The 23830-nt window shown below is 46.9% G+C and overlaps 1 protein-coding gene and 1 long non-coding RNA gene across 4 annotated transcripts in view; one reads left to right on the top strand and one right to left on the bottom strand.

Moving 5' to 3' along the window:
- Positions 1-23830, bottom strand: part of FGFR1 (fibroblast growth factor receptor 1) — a 117127-nt gene that overhangs the window by 17061 nt on the left and 76236 nt on the right. For 2 of the 3 annotated variants that reach the window (XM_082200309.1, XM_082200308.1), the window contains 5 exons: positions 22715-22905; positions 19441-19585; positions 13556-13752; positions 11231-11376; positions 6164-6285 (listed from right to left, as the gene is read on the bottom strand). In XM_082200309.1, the coding sequence (XP_082056435.1) occupies positions 6164-6285; positions 11231-11376; positions 13556-13752; positions 19441-19585; positions 22715-22905 (801 nt within the window). Of the gene's footprint in view, positions 1-6163; positions 6286-11230; positions 11377-13555; positions 13753-19440; positions 19586-20655; positions 20807-22714; positions 22906-23830 lie in introns of all 3 variants that reach the window. The other variant, XM_082200307.1, reaches the window with a different exon arrangement.
- Positions 14800-23830, top strand: part of LOC309519636 — a 94926-nt gene continuing 85895 nt past the window's right edge. Inside the window, exon 1 of the long non-coding RNA XR_014213915.1 lies at positions 14800-15740. This is a non-coding gene — a long non-coding RNA (uncharacterized lncRNA). The remainder of the gene's footprint in view (positions 15741-23830) is intronic.

A 23830-nucleotide genomic window follows, 5' to 3' on the forward strand; every position in this document is an offset into this window, starting at 1 on the left:
TGAATGCGGAGAGAGACGCAGCAGCTAAAGCAGGAACTAGCAGGGAAGAGGGAGGGATCAGGGACACGTCCAGCGAGAACAGCGGGGAGGTGTCAGAAGCTCCCATAGGGAGACCCATTCTTCGCCGGAAGCTGCCACGTCGTGAGTCCAGAAGACGCGTTTCCGTTAAGGAGCTTCTTTGCTGGAAGCGCTTCCGCAAACAACCACTGTCGGAATCTACGAGTGACTAGGGCAGACATGTTTGAGGAGCTCTGTCACACACAGAGGTTTGTGGAGCGGCACAAACTCTGAGGGAGCACGATTTTACGCACAAGCAGCTAATCATCCCATCACAGCATTCCGACAGTCTCTGTACGCTGCCTGTGCAGGAGAAGGCATCATGAGCGACCCAGCCGGAACCGAAGGAGCAGGGGTTGGAGCTGGTCCAAGCTTGGAAGAAAGATACCGAGCGTTGGAAATCCAACTTGCGCTGCAGACGGCGAGGCTTGAGGAGAGAAGGGCTCAGGATGCAGACAAGAAGGGGAGAGCCACCCAGTTCACCAGAAAGGTACCAGGATTGGTGCAGAAGTTTGGGGGGGACCCCAAGGACTACCATGCCTTTAGGACAGAGATGCAATATGTCCTTAATGTGCAGTTTGATGAGTTCCCTGATGAGGAATCGCGAGTTGCTTTTGTGATTGGGCATCTTGAGAGGGGGGCGAGGGACTGGGTTAGACCCCTGATGGCAACGCACAATGACATCCTAAAGGACACTATGAAGTTCTTTCGTGCAATGGATATCATGTTTTCCAGCGATATTGAGGAGGGAGTGGTGCGCAGACAGCTAATGGCTTGCAAGCAGGGAAGCCGATCTGTCCGTGAGTACTGGACTGAGTTTACCATGCTGGTTCACAGATTGGGGTGGGACTTATCGGCGGCACCCATTCAGATGCTATTTGAAGAAGGTCTTTCTTCGGCTGTGAAAGACGAACTGTCCCGGAGCCCCAGGGCGGTGTCTATGGATCAGCTGACCAAATCTGCGCTGACCATAGGAGCGCGCCAGGAGGCAAGAGCTTTGGAGAGGCGGGAAGGTAAAGGGGAACGTTGGAAGGAGTTCCGCATTCCAGACATTCCTGAGCCAGCTTTCCCGCCGGCAGAGCCGATGGAAATCGGAACAGCGCACGCGCGCGCAGTTTCAAAGCCCAGCGAAGGGGGTAGGAAGGAGGGAAAAGGCGCCCGGAAATGCTATCTCTGCCAACAGCCAGGTCACTTTGCCAGAGTCTGCCCCCAGAGGAAGGAATGGCAAGGAATGGTGGGAGCTGTTGAGGGAGGAGTGGAAGAGATATCGGAGCAAGTAAAAGCCAACGCCTGGCTGCCACCGTCCGGGCACAGCAGCCAGGCCAAAGAGCAGTGAAAGTGCCCACGCCAGAACCTCCCAAACCTGCCCTAGTGATAGAGGTGTCACTAGAGTTGCAAAACGGATACCCTCTGAAGATTAAGGCGCTGTTGGACTCAGGCAGCTCCTGCAATTTCATGAGCAAGGAGTTCGCAGCTGAACACCAGATACAGACGATCCCTTTAAGCAACCCCCTACAGGTGACCACGATCGATGGCAGGGAGCTGTTGGGAGGGGAAGTCAGCTTGCAGACCGTCCCAATGACAATGAGGGTGGCAAGGCACACGGAACTGATAGCGTTTAATGTGGCCACCTTGGGAGGGGCTCCCATTATTTTGGGGATGAGCTGGCTGGCGTTACATGATCCACTGGTGGGCTGGCATCAGAGAGTGGTTTCCTTTGGTTCTGCACATTGCTTAGAACACTGCAGGGAGGGAAAGGGTTCAGCAGGAGCCCAAGCTACCCTAGCACGGACGGAAGTAACGGAGAAGGTGAAGGTACCACGACAATACGCAGATCTCAGCGATGTGTTCAGCGAAAGGGAAGCTGACCAACTACCCCCGCATAGACCCTTTGATTGTCAAATCAATTTACTGCCTGGGGCGCAGCTCCCCGCAGGCAAGTTGTATGCCATGTCAGACAGAGAAATGCAGGAGTTACGAGAATTCATTGACAAGAACCTGAAGAGGGGTTTCATCAGAGAGTCAAGGGCAGTGGGAGGTAGTCCCGTGTTTTTTGTGGATAAAAAAAACACGGACAAGCAGAGACTTGTGTGTGATTTCAGGGCCTTAAACGCAGTGTCAGAACCATTGGCCTTTCCCATGCCTAGAATAGATGACATTTTGAACAGGGTGCGGAAGGGAAAGATTTTTACCAAGCTGGACCTAAGGGGGGCGTACAATCTGATACGTATAAGGAAAGGGGATGAATGGAAAACCACCATGTTCACCCCTTTGGGGGCATTTGAATATCTCGTCATGCCATTTGGATTACAAGCAGGCTCAGCGTGCTTTCAATCGCTGATGAACCACGTACTAGGGCCTTTGCTTTACAAGAATTGTGTGGCCTTCCTGGATGACGTGTTGGTGTATTCTGAGAATGAGGAGCAGCATGTGAGAGACGTCAGGGAAGTGTTGCGCAGGCTGCTAGACAACCGGCTGTGGGTGAAACTGGAGAAGTGTCAGTTTCATACCAAGGAGGTGGAGTTCCTGGGGTACCGCCTGTCAGACAAGGGATTAGCTATGGATCCCGGCAAGGTCCAGGCAGTGCTGGAATGGAAAACTCCCAAAACAAAGAAGGATGTGCAGAGGTTCCTAGGGTTTGGGAACTTTTACCGTAAGTTCATCCGAAACTTTGCCCACCTGACGGCGCCCATAACGGACTGTCTCAGCAGTAAGAAGAAATTTGTTTGGACTGAGGAGGCGGAGCGAGCTTTTGAGGAGCTAAAAGAGGCCTTCGCCTCTGAAGAACAACTTCTGCATGTGGATTTACAAAAAAAGATGAGAGTCGAAACAGACGCATCAGACAGAGCCATTGGGGCGGTGCTTCTCCTGCAGCCAGGGGGGGAGGAGTCAGAGTGGAGACCGTGTGCGTTTTTTTCGCGAAAACTGAACAAATCCGAGAGGAACTACACGGTGTACGATCGAGAACTTCTTGCTATCCATGAGGCTTTTCGGAGATGGAGGCACCTGCTAATTGGCGCACAACATAAGGTGCAAGTGTGCACTGACCACAAGAACCTAGAGTATTGGAGAACGGCACGAGTGCTCAACCAACGGCAGTTGAGATGGGCCCAGGAGTTCTCCAGATTTAACTTTGAGATTTGTTATGTGCCAGGCCCAGAGAACGTTAGGGCGGACGCTCTCTCACGTAAACCTGAATATTTGGAGGGGGAGGGAGCACCCGAAGAGAGACATGTCATTCCAGAGGACCGCTGGGTGTGTGGGGCGGCATTGGTGGGGCAAAGAGAACTGGTAGAGGGAACGGAGAATGATGAATACGCACAGGACAAACTCAGGGGACTCAGGAGGGAGGGAGATAAACACGGAGGTTTTGAGGAGAGAAACGGGGCGTTGTACTACAAGGGAGCGTTATATATACCGGAAGGAGAGTTGAGGGGGAAGGTACTCAAGCAGCTGCACAATAGCCCCACCGCAGGGCATTTTGGACAACACAAAACCATGTGGCTGGTTACCAGGGAATTTTGGTGGCCCAAGGTCAGGGAAGATGTGCGGGAGTATGTGAGAGGGTGTAACCAATGCCAGCGAGCCAAGGGGGAGAGGCGGGCACCGGCAGGGTTATTAGAACCACTACCCACACCTGAAAGACCATGGGAAACAGTGGCCATAGATTTTATCACTGATCTGCTAAGGTCCAGAGGGAAAACAGCCATCATGGTTGTGGTAGACCTGTTAACCAAAATGGCCCACTTTATAGCCTGCTCACATGCGGTCACGGCAGAAGAAACCGCTAAATTGTTTGTAGAAAGTGTGTTTAGGTTGCATGGCGCCCCCTTGAGGGTGGTTTCAGACCGAGGGAAACAATTTACTTCCAGGTTCTGGAGGAAGCTCATGAGCTTACTGCATGTAGAGGTTAATTTCTCAACTGCCCGGCATCCTGAAACCAACGGGCAGGCGGAAAGAGCCAATGGCGTCCTCCAGCAATATTTGAGGTGTTATGTGAATGATAGAGAGAATGATTGGGTGGTGAAGCTGGCGTTGGCAGAATTTGCCTACAACAATGCAGAGAACGTGTCCACGGGGATGAGCCCCTTTTTGGCTAATTACGGGTGCCATCCCCAAGCCTTCCCAGGGGGGGAAGGGGAGAGCTGGAGCGTTCCAGCTGCAGAACAGTTCGTAGAAGAAATGGAAGCGATCCATCGCCAGCTCCAACTTAACTTAAACAGGGCCAAGGAGGAATATAAGAGGCAGGCAGACAAAAACAGAAGAGAAGGTGAAACCATTAGGGTGGGGGACCAGGTGTGGCTGTCAACCCAAGGGTTACCATTCAAAGGGGGTTGTAAGAAGTTAAGACCCAAAAGACTGGGCCCATTTGAAGTCACGCAGCAGGTCAACCCAGTGGCTTTCAGACTCCGGTTACCGAACCACATGAAGCTGCACCCAGTTTTCCACAGGTCGTTGCTGTCACCGTATAAAGGGGACAGAGAAGGGAGGGTCACTAGGGGACCAGCAATGGAGGAGAGGGAACACAGCTACCATGTAGCGGAGATTCTCGATTCCAGGTGGAAGGGAGATCAAGTAGAGTATTTGGTAATGTGGGAAGGGGAACCGGAGTCGGAAAACACCTGGGTCATGGCAGAGGATGTCGACGACGAGGTTTTAATAGAAACTTTTCATCAGAGGTTCCCACGTAAACCTCAGCCAGTGGCGAGGTTCCGGAGGGAATACTTTGCCACCACCGACGAAGAAGAAGAGTTGGAGGGGTTCCCTGATTCTGAGGAGGAGGAGGATTCAGCGAGCCGGAACGAAGACCGATGGAGGGAAATGTTCGAGTCGTCTGAAGATGAAGAGGATTCTTTTCGGGGTTTTACCTCCTCACCGCCCAGAGGAGAGGGAATGGGCGGGGGTGAAGGGGGCCCTGGAGGGGAGGTGGATGTCAGGGAACTGCCATCGGAGGGACAGGTGGTGGAAGGGCTCACAGAGGTTGGGAGGGAGTCAGCAGCGAAAGCAGGGACCAGCAGGGGGAGAGATGGGTCTCTGGAGGAAGGTCTCATGAATGCGGAGAGACGCAGCAGCTAAAGCAGGAACTAGCAGGGAAGAGGGAGGGATCAGGGACACGTCCAGCGAGAACAGCGGGGAGGTGTCAGAAGCTCCCATAGGGAGACCCATTCTTCGCCGGAAGCTGCCACGTCGTGAGTCCAGAAGACGCATTTCCGTTAAGGAGCTTCTTTGCTGGAAGCGCTTCTGCAAACAACCACTGTCGGAATCTATGAGTGACTAGGGCAGACATGTTTGAGGAGCTCTGTCACACACAGAGGTTTGTGGAGCGGCACAAACTCTGAGGGAGCACGATTTTACGCACAAGCAGCTAATCATCCCATCACACTATCCATCTTGATTTAATTGTTTAATTAATATAGGTGTAGAATTTAATCATCAGTCTTGTTTGGATACCTATTTGGACACAGGATTGCTTATGTGAATGCATTTTCTTTCAACTGAACTAGAGAGTCTTGCCGTTATCCTGTTTATATGTAACACAAAGCAAAACCATGCAGGTGCTCAGGGAGGAAATCAAAACTACTTTGCTCCTCCTCAGACCCTGCAGTGAGCTAAGTTATGGTTTGGCTTAGCATGTGGTCTGGACCTAGGCTTATAGTCTGCCTTGTTCCAGACAAGTCATGAGTTTGCTCCTTGTGGTTCGTCTGGACACATTCCAGGCAAACAAAAGCAATTAAGGAGGAGGCAGCAAAGTGGGGCAGTTGAGAGGTGTGCCCTGGAGGACTCCATTTGGCCCCTGGGTCTAAGTTCCCCCCATCCCTGCTCTTAAGGAAGGGATGGGATCATTCACTGCCCTTTTTGGTACAAGCTATGAAACCCATTTTTGGACACGCCAGTCACCTGATATTGCAATCATCAACGGATGAACATAACAAATGTGAACAGATGAAAATATTTCCAAAAGTTAAAAACGCAGACTTAAGCCCCTCAATGGCAGAAAGTCAGCTGTTGTTCTTCAAGAGGCCCTTGGAACAAAGGACACATGCAGGTCTTTTGGAAGGAAACACGGAGCAGCCTGAAGAGAAGCTACAGGAAAGCCGTTACTTACATTTTAGCATCTTCACTGCCACTTTGGTCACTCGGTTTGGCTTGTCTTTGTCTAGCCCGATGGCCTCAGCAAGCACCACCTGCCCAAAGCAGCCTTCCCCCAAAGGTTTGCCCAGAATCAGCCTAGAGGAGAGCAAGAGAAAGCAGGTGATGGCAGGGAGGCTGTCCCTCTTCAGCTCAAATGCACTTCAGCTCCAAGTCCTCACTTGCCCTTGGCTCAACACCCAACAGAAATTTCTTTCTTCTTGTAGATGGTTCTGGCTTTGACAATCTGGACCTACAGTGGCACCTCTGGTTACGAACTTAATTCGCTCCAGAGATCCGTTCTTAACCTGAAACTGTTCTTAACTAGAGGCGTACTTTCACTAATGGGGCCTCTTGCTGCCGCTGTGCCGCCAGCACATGATTTCTGTTCTCATCCTGCGGCAAAGCTCTCAACTCGAGGTAACTCTTCCAGGTTAGCGGAGTTTGTAACCTGAAGCATTTTTAACCTGAGACGTTTGTAACTCGAGGTACCACTGTAATACCGTATTTTTTGCTCTATAAGACTCACTTTTTCCCTCCTGAAAAGTAAGGGGAAATGTGTGTGCGTCTTATGGAGCGAATGCAGGCTGCGCAGCTATCCCAGAAGCCAGAACAGCAAGAGGGATTGCTGCTTTCATTGCGCAACAATTTCTCTTGCTGTTCTGGCTTCTGAGATTTAGAATATTTTTTTTTCTTGTTTTCCTCCTCCTAAAACTAGGTACGTCTTGTGGTCTGGTGCGTCTTATAGAGCGAAAAATATGGTAATTTGTGGTTGGGATGGAATTTTACCCTTCAGACACAGCTGTAAGTGGTATTTTTGCGTTCTGAGAATGAAAATGTTGAAGAGTGGCAAGATATTGCAGTTTTCCAGTTTTCTGGAAAACCCGTGGCTGTAAGATGGGATGGGGGACTTGTGGCCTCATCATCCCTGACCACTGGCCATGCTGGCTGGAGTTGATGGACTTGGGAGTCCAATGTCTGACAGGTCACATGTTCCCCATCCCTGGACTACAATGAAAGTTCAGAATTGAACAGTTCAGGTACTGACTCCACTTAAAGTGGGGAAAGAATAACTTAGTAATTCCACCTTCCTTAAGCACAAGTTAAGCAATTGTTTAAAGAGCTGGTTAATACTAATCAGCAGTCAACTGGTAAAACTTTTGCAGGACTATACCACTTTAGGCTACAGGGAAGGGATACATGCCTGAATGCTCCTTTCTAAAAACAACAACCTACCATGCACACCCAAAACTATCATGCCAGGGGGAAGGTTTCAGTCTAGTGTTTTCTCTGATATACTGTTTTTCTGTGTGTAGAGTTTTTTGTTTTTGTTTTACATGCTAAAGTCAGCCTGTTTGTTTTTACAGTCCTAGGCAGGCAGCAGCCAAAACAGGAGGTTAATCATATCTCTGGTGAGACACACCTGCTCATTCGAACCAGTTGTAAAGTGATTCCGAATTACATTAGCAGCACATGATCTTGCTAGTTGCCCTTCCATCTACAGTGGTACCTCGGGTTAAGTACTTAATTCGTTCTGGAGGTCCGTTCTTAACCTGAAACTGTTCTTAACCTGAAACACCACTTTAGCTAATGGGGCCTCCTGCTGCCGCCATGTGATTTCTTTTCTCATCCTGAAGCAAAGTTCTTAACCCGAGGTACTATTTCTGGGTTAGCAGAGTCTGTAACCTGAAGCATCTGTAACCCAAGGTACCACTGTATATCACATCAAAAGAAGGGCCAAACCAGACGAGACTTTAAGAGATACATTATTCGGCCTCCTGCCCCTTTATTTTATTTTTTTTTATAAATATTTTATTCAGTTTTCAAACATAGAATAGAAAATCACATACCAAACACACAAAATCCCTTCACCAAAGAAATAACAAACGAGAAAACAAATACAATTACACCAACGAACAATATAAAAAAGAAAAAAGAAGAAAAGCACGACTGTTCATAACATTTTTGTATAACTAACTGGACTTCCTCACATCTCCCTTACCCTGCATTCTCTGTAATAAAAATACCAGCAGCAAGAATACTTATTGCAAAACATTGGAAGACACAAGATTTGCCCACACTGGAAGAGTGGCAGACGCAACTGATGGATTATATGGAACTGGCCAAATGACTGGCAGAATCTGAGATTTGGGAGAAGAAACAATGGAAGAGGATTGGAAAAAGTTTAAGGACTATCTACAAAAACAGTACAAACTGTATGAATGTTAAGAAATTGCACGATCCAGAAAAATATGGTTCCAGTAACTCGATTGTGAGATACAGAAAATTAAGTGATATGTAAGAAAAGGTCGAAACTTAAAGCAATATTATGTTTAACATATGTTTAACCTAAGTTACAAATAATTGACAAAAATTACTTTAAGTCTAGAAATATAACATTTGAGGCCGAATAATGTATCTCTTAAAGTCTCATCTGGTTTTGCTTGTTTCATTGACCTCCTCACACCTCCCTTTTTGTATTCTAGTTTAATTAGTTATTTCAGCAAATTCTTTCCATCTTTCTCAATTTTTATTGATAATTTATCTTAACAATTTAACCTATTATTTAACTCAACAAATCCTTTCCATCTTTCCCCATATTCTGTTATTCAAATTGCCTTGATTTATTTAACCTTATCTTACCATAAAATACCTTAGAGCTTGAAACTTAATACTCAATTATACATAACTCCTTATATCATTTCTACTAAAGCCATATAGTTTCATTCCAACATTTTCCCTAATATTCATTAATTTTAGGCTAATTCCCTAAATAAAAATTTTTCTTTATAAATTTTCTTCCAATCTTCATCCAGCGTCTCTTCTTCCTGGTCTCGGGTCATGTCAGTCCTTACTGTCCATTCCATCTAGTCCATCAACCTGGTAATCTTATGTCCGAGGCTCTTCCATGTCCCTTCTGCAGATCTTCTTCTTCTTGTTTATACCTGCACTTTTCCTTGTCTTTTGATGGTCTCTTTCTTAATTTCTTTCCTTTCTCATTGAGGAGTAGGTCTCTGGGAGGTTCCAGCCCAAAATTATCTCCATCTCCCTTCATTAAACCAGCCCGTTCCCCACAGTCCCACTCCCCACAGTCATCAATGTAATCCAAAAAATATTTAAGAGCATATTTCAAAGTCCCTCCGAAGTTAAGAACCTCCTCAGCTCCAGACTCCCCCTGGCCCACTCCAACTTCAATCTTCAAAAACAGCGGCTTATGCTCCTGCAGGGCCTCGGATCTCTCCATTTGTATTATTTGAGGTGCAACCACAACCTCCTCCATTATCTTCTGCACTTGCCCAATCAATACAGGTTCCTGAGTTGGTCCCTGAATGGTTTCTGCATCAATATTCCCTGTTTGTCCACAGTTATTGACCACAACAGTCATCAAATGCGTTTTCTCATTCATCAAATCCATCTTCTCATGCATCTGTTCCAACAAAGCACTTGTCTTGCATAAAGCAAGCACCCAAACTTCCTCCCAACTCATTTTTATTCAAGGTCAAAAGGACTGGTCCCACGATCTTAATCTCCCAGCTGTAGAGTCCTCAAGTAGACTGCAGCAACAATTTAACAAGCTCCCTCTAGAGGAGACAATTTCTATTTGTATCCATCTTTTTAAGGCAAGTCCAACAAAGGAAAATTACTTTCATTTTTCAGATCTTTTGTTTCTTTATTTTATGCAAAAGGCAACATTGGAATCAGTTTATTTCTCTTCTTTAGCTATCTGTCAAAGTATTCCATTCAGAGTCAGTGAACATCTCCAACAATTTCTGTCTCTGATCCCCCGTTCCCAGGTTTGAGATGGTGGAAACTTATCTTTCTTCACTCCCTCTCCTGCAGGCTTAAACAAAGATTCCCCCCCCCTTTTCTCCTGCTTCCAAGGGGGTTTTAGTGGTTATAAATGAAGGAAATTTAGACTTTTTTAATGACTTTCCAGACTCTAGCTTACAAGGTTTTGCTTCAGTCTATATACAAAAAGCGGAAGTCAGACTTCCTGTTTGAACCTTCCCGCTTCAGTGCCAAATTAGGATATTTCTTGATCCAATTTTCCGTTTCTACTCACGGGTACTTGTTTTAAATCCAATTGTCCACAGGAAAAAGTCAGCGCTCTCCGGCAATGGCTGTGCGGCTTCACTCCGTGAAAGTAGCAATCAGTTCGCAGCACCGCGCCGCTCACCCCACTTCACTCCGGAACCCCGAAATGGTGTTCCCCGTGAGTAGGGGAGGCGCTCCTGGTGCCCTGCCGAACCCCACGTTCCCAGGCTTCCTCCGCCTGGGATTTCTAGCGGGTCCCCACCTTCGCTGCGGCGGGAAGACCCAGTTTCCACGGAGCCAGTTCCTCCAGTCGGAGGAACTCCGCCATTCGCCGATGGCGCTAACCTGGAAGTTAGAGCAGGCTAGTTTCAACATACACTCGCACAACCCTCTCTATCCTCCAGCCAGGAACCAAGAGGCATGGTCAGAGTTCAAAGGCACATTGGAGCCAGGAAAAAGCACCAATGGGGGTATGAAGTAGGGCTGGGGAGGGTCTGGGGAGGCAGGTTGTGGCTGAAGTGGCATGGCCTGGAGGGACTTGAGGGCCAGGGAGGTTTCCCACCCCTGCTTGGAATTGTGGGTGAGAAGCCCCCCCTCATCCTGGCTCCAAAGTACTTTGTTATCAATAGATAAATGGGAATCTGCTACACTTTCTGTGGAATAATATTCTGTCACCTACAATGGTGAGAGATGCTACCACTTTCATAGTATCTGCAATTCTCTGCCTTGTTTTGAAATACAACATTACTAGAGCTTGCTCTGCTTCTGAAATTTCTGGAAAGTTGCAGAAATCTCATTTGTGCAGGGGAAATGGGTTTCCTGCTCACCTCTCCCCAGAGGACCAAAACACTGTCATGAGCACTGGCCTTTTCCAACTGATACAATGAAAAAAGAGAATGGACCCCAAGCCAACAAACACAATAGCTTCTTCCTCACCAGTATCTGAGGGCACAGAGTAGAAAAGGTGTCAGACATCCCTGCTTGGCTGAGAAAGAGTAGAGTTTGTTACCTGTCTCTGGGAAGCTCCCAACGGGGGTCTTCTGGCAGCTCGTATTCAGAGACACCTGCCAGCATTGGGATCCCACTGGAGGAAAGCCGTGAGGGGCGCACAAGCATCACACCAGAGTTCATGGAAGAACTTGAATCAGCTGATACCTGCAGTGGGAAGAGTGGAAATTACCTTTGGCAAAAAGACCCCATGAGTTCAGCTCTGGTAGGGAGAAGAGTTGCTCACCTCCAAGGAGACTATATTTATCTGTCCTGGGACCTGGGTCCTTGCTGCTGTAAACAAACTTTGCTCACTCAGGGCTTGCAAAAGTACCACAGAATCATAGAATATGGGTCAACTCCAAGGGTCACCTAGTCCAACCACCTGCAATGCTGGAATCTGAATATATATGACTGAAAGCCATCCAACCTCTGCTTAAAAACCTCCAAGGAAGGAGAATCCACCACCTCCTGAGGGAGTCTGTTCCACTGTCAAACTGCTCTTACTGTCAGAGAGTTCTTCCTGGTGTTTAGTTGGAATCTCCTTTCTTGTAACTTCTTGGTTCCATGTGACAGCCCTTTAGAGATTTGAAGATGGCTATCCTGTCACCTCTCAGTGTCCTCTTTTGCCAGCTAAACATAATCAGCTCCCTCAACTATTCCTCATCAGGCTTGGTTTCCAGACCCTTGAGCCTCTTGGTTGTCCTCCTCTGCACACCTTCCAGCTTGTCAATATCCTCCATAAACTGTGGTGCCTAGAACTGGACACAGGACTCCAGGTGGAGTCTGACCAAAGCAGAATAGGGTGGGAATATTACCTCACAGCCCTACCCAGTCCCTGTCATCCTCCTATGGCCATGTCAAAATTCAGAGAGCCCAGTTATGCAGGGCTCCTCTGCATTTTGTAATCTGCACTGTGGAAATACTGAATTTTGTATTCAGCATCCAGAACTTTTTGAGCTAACTTTTCAAAACAAGCTGCTAGGCATTATGGTTTCAATGGCTAGGGGAGGGGTATATGCAAATCTGTTTAATTTGCATTACATTATACTGGCTACAGGATTCCGTTTTCCATGGCACAGAACCTAGGCTTGTTTTTACTTTTGTTACATGATGAGGTCAGGATTGCAACAGCTGCATGCAGTTTATTAAAAGTGTGGTGTAAATTACTATAGTAGCAATTATGACTACGCCTTCTTTTCTCTGCTCCTGCCTCAAAGAAGCAGATCTTGGTTGCTACTGCTTCTTTCTCCGGCACTGGCCTCACTTGTGACCTCTCTTTCTCACAACCAGCACAGCTGGGCCTTCTGGCCCAGACACATGGCAAACAAAGGATGAGGAAGTCACCAGAAGGCCAGATACTCTAACACTGTTTAGATGCAGGGTAGCCTACATACCACACCTCATGGAGGAACCTGCGTAATTCAGACCACAGCAGGTTCTGCTGCAGAAAGGGGCCAGCACACAGGTAGTTCTGGGTGCCTCAAGGGAGAATGGGTTTCCCCACGCCTCTCTTTCCAGCAGCCATTGCCTCCTCCTCCACTCCTTGGTTCTGCTGATTGTGGCTGGGAGAAGGACTTGGAAAGAGGCCAGGGTATGTCATTTGCACATTGTTCTTGTCTTTCTGGCCCCCCAGGAACTGCAGCGGAGCCTCCTAGGAGCCAGAACAGATAGCAGAACTCTCTGCTATTGGCTTGCACATTTGTAACCCACCAAACTTAACACAGCCTACCAGTCTACTGCTTGACAACCATTTTAATGTTGCAGTTTCTAATGGGCAGCAAAACAGAGATTTAAATCTGGGCCCTGGTGGGCTGTAGCAACAGAGAATTCCTCTTGGTGGGTCACAAGTTCTGCAGGCCTCCTTTGACCTCATCTGGAGTGCCTTAAGCCACAGCATGCCCAGCTCTGATCTATGCTGACCATACTAGGCAAGCAGTTGTGTTACAGGCATCAGCTGCTTCTCTGTTTCCCCTGAGGGCAACGGCGGGGACTCTACAGCCCCCTTCCAATGTGACTGGACTCCAATTCTCATTAGACTCCCAAGCAGCATGGCCAACGGGCCTGGGGTGATGGGAGTTGTAGTCGTGTTCCCCAACACTGCCCTAGGGAGTTCATCCACATCAGGAATAGCCAACCTATCTGCTTTCCAGATGTGGCTGGGCTACCAGACCAATGGCCATGTTTGCTGGCGCTGATGTGAGTTGGAATCAAGCCCCACCTGGAGAGGGCCACAGGTTGTCAACCCCTGAATTAGACCTAGTGAGCTTTGCTCAGCATGGAGGCAAGGCTCTTGCGGGAAGGGGGGGGTAGGAGACAATCAAACCCCCCATCTACTTTCTGTTACCTGTCTGCGCAAGGGGATGCTCTTGGCCAGCTTATGCACAGCCAGCTGGCTGTTGAAATCCGACTTCTTTGTGGTGCTCTTCATCTTGTATATGATGACGGTCACAATCATGCAGGAGATGAGGAAGCCCCCTGTGCAGTAAATGATGATCTCCAGGTACAGAGAGGAGGCCATCATAGCTGGCTTGTCTTCAATAGCTGGATTGGTGCAAAGAAAGAATCAGCACACTAGGCACTCATTCAGCAGCAACTAAAAACACCACCATAAAAAAACACCACTACGGGGGTCAAGGAGATAGAGAAAAGTGGAGAGAAAAAGCAGCTTTACTTAACTTCTAAAGGTGCCAGGTGTTGTCTGCCATCACTTCCTGTGGCAGCCAGATGTGCTCCCCAAATAATGCAGAAGAGAAATGGATGTGCGAGCTGAAGCAGGAAGAAGGGCATGCCCTTTTTGCAAGCAGCCACTTCTGCAGCCCCCACCCTGGCTTCTAAAAATAGACAAACTCTAGGCAAAAGGGGGATCCCAAACCAAAGCACCTTCATGAGTTTGCTTCTCTAGGATCCCAGTCTCTTATGCGACAGGATCCAGCATGGACCACATGGAATTCAGCATCCCTAGTAGATTCCTAGCACTTCCTGCAGACAAGCATTGACTTCATTGTTTAGAACTAAACATGATGAAGGTGCTCTATGAACAAAATCTCCTTATGTATTAAAGATTATCCTTTTTAAGGGCACCTGAGACCAAGCAGCCAACATGTGTCAGCCAGAGAGGAAGCAGCTGCAGGGAGTTTGCCTTGTCCCTCCCTCCCTCCCAGAAAGAACAGCAAAAGAACCCTGCATCTAATAATCAGTGCCTGAGCTTGCTTTTTGCCTTGTCTTCGTCAATCCCTTTTTCCTTTTGTTTTGTGTCTTTTGGACTGCAAGTCTGGGAGAATGGACGGACTTATTACTGAGCGCTGTAAGCTGCTTTGGGTTATTTTTTCCAGCTGCAGAGCTGAGTAGCTAGTCCTAATAAGTGTAGAAAAGAAAACAATAAAGAAAACAATGCCCGACCTGAAGAATTTGGAGCAAATGATTCAGCAAAGGAAACACAGCCCAGAATAACTAAGGAGATAGTACAAGAATATTTGGCTAGTTTAGATGTATTCAAGTCTCCAGGGCCAGATGAACTGCATCCAAGAGTATTAAAAGAACTGGCAGATGTGATCTCAGAACCACTGGCAGTCATCTTTGAGAATTCCTGGAGAACAGGCGAAGTCCCGGCAGACTGGAGGAGGGCAAATGTTGTCCCTATTTTCAAAAAGGGGAAAAGAGAGGACCCAAATAATTACCGCCCAGTCAGTCTGACATCAATACCAGGGAAGATTCTGGAGCAGATCATTAAGCAAACAGTCTGTGAGCACCTAGAAAGGAATGCTGTGATCACCAATAGTCAGCATGGATTTCTGAAAAATAAGTCATGTCAGACTAACCTGATCTCGTTTTTTGACAGAATTACAAGCCTGGTAGATGAAGGGAACGCAGTGGATGTAGCCTACCTTGATTTCAGCAAGGCATTTGACAAGGTGCCCCATGATATTCTTGTAAAGAAGCTGGTAAAATGCGGTCTTGACTATGCTACCACTCAGTGGATTTGTAACTGGCTGACTGACCGAACCCAAAGGGTGCTCATCAATGGTTCCTCTTCATCCTGGAGAAGAGTGACTAGTGGGGTGCCACAGGGTTCTGTCTTGGGCCCGGTCTTATTCAACATCTTTATCAACGACTTGGATGATGGACTCAAGGGCATCCTGATCAAATTTGCAGATGACACCAAACTGGGAGGGGTGGCTAACACCCCAGAGGACAGGATCACACTTCAAAACGACCTTGACAGATTAGAGAACTGGGCAAAAACAAACAAGATGAATTTTAACAGGGAGAAATGTAAAGTATTGCACTTGGGCAAAAAAAATGAGAGGCACAAATACAAGATGGGTGACACCTGGCTTGAGAGCAGTACATGTGAAAAGGATCTAGGAGTCTTGGTTGACCACAAACTTGACATGAGCCAACAGTGTGACGCGGCAGCTAAAAAAGCCAATGCAATTCTGGGCTGCATCAATAGGAGTATAGCATCTAGATCAAGGGAAGTAATAGTGCCACTGTATTCTGCTCTGGTCAGACCACACCTGGAGTACTGTGTCCAGTTCTGGGCACCACAATTCAAGAGGGACACTGACAAACTGGAACGTGTCCAGAGGAGGGCAACCAAAATGGTCAAAGGCCTGGAAACGATGCCTTATGAGGAACGGCTAAGGGAGCTGGGCATGTTTAGCCTGCAGAAGAGGAGGTTAAGGGGTGATATGATAGCCATGTTCAAATATATAAAAGGATGTCACATAGAGGAGGGAGAAAGGTTGTTTTCTGCTGCTCCAGAGAAGCGGACACGGAGCAATGGATCCAAACTACAAGAAAGAAGATTCCACCTAAACATTAGGAAGAACTTCCTGACAGTAAGAGCTGTTCGACAGTGGAATTTGCTGCCAAGGAGTGTGGTGGAGTCTCCTTCTTTAGAGGTCTTTAAGCAGAGGCTTGACAACCATATGTCAGGAGTGCTCTGATGGTGTTTCCTGCTTGGCAGGGGGTTGGACTCGATGGCCCTTGTGGTCTCTTCCAACTCTATGATTCTATGATTCTAAGTGTAGACCCACTGAACTTCATGGAAATTACTTAGGTTCATTCATTTCAGTGGGTCTATGGGGTGTTAGGGGAGGGGTAGTACCTCCAGTGAGAGACATGCCATGCTCCTTCTGGGGTAGTTGTCTTACCATTGATCCCCACCCTGCTCTCACTCAGCTCTCACCTGCGGCTCCTAGAAGCTGTCAGCATGCAACAGCGGCCACAATCCGAGAACAGCTGCAACTGACTGGTCAAACCAAGTGAGGATGCTCAATGGGTCTCAAACCCTCGGGGAGTCAGGGTCTTCCCCTGCATGCAAAGACAGGCACTGGCAGACTGAGCAGATGAGACCAAGAGTGGGTCCAACAGTCAAGAAGGCGGTTTCTGCCCATGCTATAAAGGGAAGTGAGGGGCAGATGGCTTATCAACCTGGGAAGAAGGAACTTTCTGATATCCTAAGCCTCCAGTGCCTTGCAGAATATCTTCAGGAGAAGAAAAGGCTCAGGAGTAAACCGTACACAAATTCAGAGTGGAGTCCCTAAGACGGTTGGATGGCACCTTGTATGCCTCTTTCTGGCAGTTCCTGCAGCCAAGCTGGTGCCAAACGTCTTGCTCTGCCTTCCATTGGACACCATCGGCAAGGCCGAGAGAAGGGGTAAATGTAAATTTACAAATGTAAATGCTAAATTCACTGTTCTGCTTATTTTTGTCTTCAACACTGCCTCCACACTAGAATGTGGCCCAGAAAGAATGTGACCCTTGGGCTGAAAAAGATTCCCCAACCTCATCCAATTGGGTGAATATTAATTGGGAGAATAAAAATGGTCTTTATACTCCTCCTCAAGAGAAAGGCCAAGGAAACTGGAAGCAGCAAAGAAGGGGCTCTCATGGGTGTATCTACTTCTTCTAGCCTTTGCCAACTGGGTCCCCTCCAGATGTTTTGGAGGATAGTTTCCATCTGCCTCAAGCAACATGACTGGTGGGAGCAGAAGCCCAAAGTTTATGGAGGATACCTGGGTGGCAAAGGCTGGCTTGCATGTTAACGGAGGCCAGAGAATTCTGGGGCTACTGGTGTGCTCCAAATAAGAAATTTCATGGAGTGGCAAGTGGGAGTCAAAACAGAACAGGTGCAAAATGAGTGCTTGTGTGTGTGTGTGTGTTGCTGAACTCTGTTTGTGATTTCCCAACCTATTTCTTTGTAAAAGCCAAGGAGTGTTGAGGACCACATCACAGCTGCCTGCCAAACCTTTCAGAACTACATGAGTAATGCTTGCAGGAGATGAGTCAAATGTGTCGGATTCTGTTGTTTGCTCTGTTGAACCATCTCTTGCAGGTTTTGCCCAGAAACGTTCTCAGCAGGCCTGTCAAGTACAAAGCGCTTTCACCTGGGGTCTTCCTAGTTGTATCAGCATCAGCTTAATGCTTGTTTGCAAAGAGAGAACTCTTAGTGAGAAAGTGCAAAGCCTGTGTCAAGGCCAGAAACATTTTTCTGAACTTGTTTTGGAGAGGGCATTGGAGCTGTAATTTGAAGAGAAAGAGATGAAAAAAGGGTGTTCCCTCCCTCACTTTAGTCCTCCCACTCTTAGAAAAAACAATAAGCAACAGAGAGAAGATGGATAGAGCATGTTGTTGGAAGGAAACAGCTGCCATCTTGCCCTGTTCAGATCACAGGGCTCTGAGTGGAAACAGGCTTGACAAGGAAAACAAAAGACTGATAACACAGAAAGTTTTTTTCCTTGTAGGTGTACAAATAGCACATGACCTCAAAAGCTTTCTGAAGTTGAACATTACCAGTTCTTGCCAGCCAGCTTTTGATGGCTGAAAAATGAGCCCTGCATCAACCAGGCAGGGTGGAACAAGAGCCCACAAAACAGCAGTTTATGCAAAGTAGAATCCAAAAGAGAATGCAGGAAGAATAGCAGAGACTTCACATTAAGCAAAGGCCAGATTCCATTCCCTTTCAAGGCAAGGCCACCAAGAAAACAAAGCCATATTCGGGATCTTATGGGAAAGGAAGCAGATATTGGGGAGCCCATTTCCTAGTCTCAGTTCTTGGGGGACTAGAATCCAGAGTGTGCCCATTTTATCACAGCCACCTCACAGAGAGATGAATCCAGTTAAGAAAAGGGCCATCTTCACCCAAGCTCTCCAAGGCTTGTGCATGATTTATTTTATCCCCCTTTTTGCAGTAACCCACAAGCAATATGGGTTTGAAGGCCCCCTCGACAGACTTCCTGTCACCAGGAGGAAAAATAGCCACCTATCAGTGTGGGGGTGTCTGCCTGTATGAACTACATCGGTTTTCTTTGCACAGATGTATGGCTATAAGGGGAAGCTACCCTAAGATAGCTAGTTGCACAAGCCTTCGGTTCTACAACTAGAACATCATCATAGTGAGACTCCTGTGTCAACTGCGAAGTTTTGAACATTTCCAAAACATAGACAAATCAATTGCCAGACCACACTCAAGTCCCAGGAATGAGTACGTAGAAGCTCTGTGAAAAAGTGTGTGAGAGGAGGAGCTGCACCCCTAATTTTCAGCACCATCAAATAAGCCTACTCTGGTGGATCCACAAGTACCCAGTTATACTGACTGCAGTCCAATAGCTGCCTTTTGACCCCACTTTAAAATTGAAAATCTGGGCTGGGAGTGAGGTCCAAATAGGAGGCTGTATATATGGAGACCTGTATCTGACACTGGGAACCTGGAATCCCAAAACACCTAGCTCTGCTACCCCTAACTGCAGTATGTGGGTGGCCCCAATGCATCCACATAGGTCCACTGGGCACAGGTGGGGTTCTGTTTTAAAACTCCTTGCTGAGAAGGCAGCAAAGTGCATGGAGAGACTGATCTTGCCCAAGAGAATGGAACCAGCTCTGTCGGAACACCTGGACCTCACTTCTGGTTAAGCCCAAACTGGAAATTCACCATGCCTTGGTCAGCAAGAGCCACCAAATATGGAGATGGACCATCCCAATTCCGCAGAGAAGGCAAATGGGACCACAACAGGGCAGATGGCTCACTGACTGTCACACCAGGGATATCTCAATTGCCAAGCTCCAATCATATTTGTTGCTAAGCAACCCTTCCTCTAGGAAGGAACGAATTTGTGAGACGACTCTGCCATCTTGGGGGTGGCTCTTGCGGACCACAGCGTGCTCATCTCCATGCATCGAAGAGGACAGCAAGGAGGCAGAGAAAGGAACAGAACCAGTATATACCTTCCAGAACCGTCAACCATGCAGAGTGGTGGGAGATCCCAATAGAATTACCCGCCAAACATGTATACTGCCCAGCATCCTCAAAGGAGACATTCCTTAAGTGAAGGACTTCCATTTCTTTGTCTGTTGTGTTAACACCAGCCGTCTAGAAAGGGGAAAAATGGAAGCAAAGGGGGAGAGAGAAAGAAAAAAAAAGGAAAATAGGACGAGCAAACGTAAGACCCCTTTAGGAACCAAGGTGCAGGAGGAGGAAGAGGGAAGGGATAACATGCCCCCCAAGACCTCCTAAGGAACACAGACACCACTGCAGACATATTGCAACAGAGAGCCTTAGGACAACCTCCAATCCAGGCTGACCTAAAGAGGCAATGTTAAAACAACAACCCTTCACCAAACTGAATTTCCCTGCCCATCTGACATGCTGGTGATGGGCCACATGGAAAAACTAGCCTTAGGTGGGGGGAAGAACCAGCTTAGTTTCATGGGATGGGAAGAGGAATAATGGTGGAAGGGAGATGGGAAGACAAGAAAAGAAAAGAAACGGTTTGGGTCAAGAAGTGACAGAGCACTAGGAGGAGAGGCCATGCTCCTGTAAACAGAGTCATGAAAAAGAAATTACCTTTTTTATTTTGCCGGGGAGAGCAAGGGTACTCCAAGAACCCAAAATCAGATATGCAAAAAACTCAGGTTTCCAGACTTTAATTGGTAGGTCAATTAATTGGTGACAGCCAGTTTAAAATTGGCAGGGCTGCACAATTAAATGGTATGGACATACATTTTTATGTGGCTTTGATTTTGCTGTTTCAAAAGGACACCTATATTTAGATTTTTACAATACTAAAATCAATGTAATTGGCTGGTTACCTATCAGGCGATCAAAGCATTTCTCCACAGCCTTTGTAAGAAAAATACAGAGAAGCCAATGCAATAAAGTTTAGCTTGATGTTTCAGCAAAAGAATCTGGGGATGTTTTCTTATATTGGCTGAATTAATATAGATAGAAGGTTAAGAAAGCTCAAAGAAGGGAATGATCTGTTAAAATGAGGAACGGGGAAGGACATGAAACTAAACTGACCAGCCCCTTCTGAGGATTTTTCCATGGCTTACTGCACCAGAAACAGAGAAGAAACAGGAGAGCCACAAGAGTTTGGTTTTCCCACCACGAAGGACTGGCCATTCAAGCAAGAGCCCCAAAGTGGCGTTCTCCCCGTTTACCTTCAGCCATGGGTCTGGTGACGGTCAGCCACGCAGACTGGTTAGCCTCACCAATATAATTGGAAACCTTACAAACATACTCCCCACTCTCAGTCTCTGTCACATTATACAGGGTCAGCACCTCCGCATCGGAGCTATTAATTCCCGAGCTCTAGAACAAGACCAACAACACAGGAGTCACTCAATGGCCAACGGACGGGCACGTCGCTCCATGATCAACAGCAACAATCAAGTGGGCATCTCCCTGTGCCCACAAGCCAGAGGTGGGGGGAACTCAAGCTCTCTGCCCATCCCGCCCCCTCTCGCTGCAAGGATATCTCCTGGGGGCACAAACTGCACCCCTCTCACATCTAAAGGAGCAGCAGTACTTAATAGCTGTATGGCAGGGCCAAGTTCATCAGATGCTAGAACCTGGAGAAGTTGCTAAGTGCTTTACAGTTCAAAAAACCCTCCAAACCAAGCCTTTTTACTTGTTAATTTTTAGCATATATAAAAAACCAGTATACCATTTATGTCATAGAATAAGACATGTTTTAGATACATCATAAAAAGTAAACAAACATGTAAGCCACAATACTCTTTTGTTGGGCATACTAACTGCTAGCTTGTGATTAAAAGTACTTTAAACTATTTTATAGTATCATTTTGGTGGCATTCAAATTAGCTTAAATGAGGTTTTATTCATGCATAAAAATCTCTGTCTTAACACTCACATTTTGGCCCTGTTTGCTGGGATAAATTGGTTCAAAAGCAATGCACTAACCCCCATTTTTCTACCCAATTCTCCTCTTTAAGGTGCTTAGCATTCCTTCAATAAACCTACTGTAAAGTGTTTAAAAGGCACAGATGTCTCTTGATGACCAGGTTTTAGTATCACAACCAGGTTGGATTCTGCTCACTGTCAGAAGCCCAAGGCATGGGATTTGAGCTTTTGCACAGCTATAAATAGCAGAGCAAACACATGAGGCAAATGTGAGTTGTGGCAACATATTGTGGGATGCTCTCCCCAGAGAAATTCGCCCGGTGCCTTCATTGTACACCTTCAGGTGCCAGGCAAAAACACTCCTCTTTAACCAGGCCTTTGGCTGACTGACATTCAATGCCCTTTTAAAATGTGTTATTAGGTTGTCCTTGTTTTTATTCTGATTATGTATTTTGTGATTTTATATTGTGATTTTATCCTGTGAACTGCCCTGAGACCTGGGGGTGTAGGGCGGTATGCAATTTAAAAAAACAAACTCGCTGAAGGCTATAAATTAAATTCTGAACCCATCTTCCACAGCACTAGCAGAACCATATCTGCTCTGTTTATATTTGGAGAAGTTACTGGTGTGCCACCAGTTCTTCCCTAGCCTTATGGCAACTGCATGTAACCGTAAGCAGTGCCACATAAGACTCACATCCTCCTCCCTATGGGGGATTGTAAAACTTCAGGAAGGACTTTTGCTCCCACTTTTAGTTAATGCCAGCTTCTTGTTCCATCTGAAGCAGGGATAGTGTTTTAACTCTATTATAGCTTCATAACTCAAAGTTTGAAGTTGTATTGTTTTAAAACCACAGTGAGAGCTAAACCATAAATCCTGGTTCAGGTGAAACAACAACCTGGAGTTAACTACAAGCAGAAGCTTTCAAGTTAATCTTCCTGGCCACATGGTTGGGGAAGAGGGAACTGCAAGAGGGAGGCTAGGCCTCTTCACTTGGGGCTAAAGCATGCTTAGGCGTTGTGTCTGAATGAGGTCAGCTGGTGCTGTGCTTTGGCATCCCAGCCGTACTCCTTTGGTTGGGAATGGCCAAATTCAGTACCCTCCCACAGCTATTTTTCTTTTGCATGCTTTGCTGTAGAAATCTCACAATGGGGAACTTGGACCCAGACTGAGCTGGCTTGACTTAGTCTGGCTGATCAACCAATTGGAAATAGATTATCCTGCAGCATCAATTTAAAACGGTCTTGTCCCTTGCTTGTAGCCACCTTACATGTCTCCCTCCCAAGGCAGTGGAAACAAGCCCCATGTTAACAAAAATGTCACCCATCACTTGAGATAGTGGGGTTTTCTTTTACCTTCAAGACCTGCACATAAGGCAAGTTATTTGGCCCAATCTTGCTCCCATTGACCTCAATGTGCTTCAACCACTGGATGTGGGGCTGAGGGTCACTGTAGACTTTGCAAACAAATTCAACGTTGCTACCCAGGGAGACGGTCTTGTTAGCCGGGAGCCCAGCTTGCAAGATAGGCCGGTGAGGTGACCTCTCTGGAAAAGACACAGAAGAGAATGGTTTCAGGCAAACTGGGAAAGGAGAGAGAGGAAAACCCACTTGCCTGTTTATTTAAAACATTTATATACTGTCTTCCAGCCAGACGGTTTCCAGGCATTTTTTTAAAAAAGTAAAGCAAGAACATCAATGATAAATAACAGAAAAAACAGTCCGTAAGACCAGCAACTGAAATAGTTTACAATGAAACTCAAACTTTAAGAAGCCCAGGACAGCAAAAAGGTGTTTGTCTGGTGCTGGAATCATTGCAAAATTGGCGCCCTGTGAGCCTCGCTAGGGAGGCACAAGCAGGGGGCCAATACAGGGAAGGCCCCTTCCCTGGTCACCACCCACCGCACCTCAGATGGTGCTTACTTCCTTTCAAACACCCCAGTCTAATATGTTTGAACTCCAACAACCCTCAGTTATTCATAAAAGCATTTCTATACAGCCGTATCATAAAATATTGGGGTGGTGTTAAAACATAAAACACATTTTTAAAAAATATTAAAAAATATCAAAATACAGATAATCATTAAGTAAAAACTGAACAGCTGCCAAGGCTTGGTGGAACAGAAAGGTCTTGGTGAGACTCTTGGAAGTGAAAAGCAAGGGTGCCGGCTGGATCCTTGCTGGAAGAGTGTTCCACACCATGGGACTGGAAGCACAAAATGCCCAGCTTCTGGCTGAGACCAGGCAGCTCTGTGTAAACACCAGCCTCAGTTTACCAGCCTGCATCCAGCCCATCAGCGCCTCCAAGCCCTGGGCTAACATCTCAAGCACCTCTTCTGATTCAGATGGAGCAGACTGGACAAATGTCACTCCAATGGCCACAAAACACTCAAGAGCCTTGCTGAATGATCATGTCTATGTGGTTGGAGGGTTTGATGGAACAGCACATCTCTCCTCTGTGGAGGCGTATAA

The sequence above is a fragment of the Podarcis vaucheri genome (genome assembly GCF_965113315.1).
Source record: "Podarcis vaucheri genome assembly, chromosome: 15".
In the NCBI taxonomy this organism is placed as follows: domain Eukaryota; kingdom Metazoa; phylum Chordata; class Lepidosauria; order Squamata; family Lacertidae; genus Podarcis; species Podarcis vaucheri.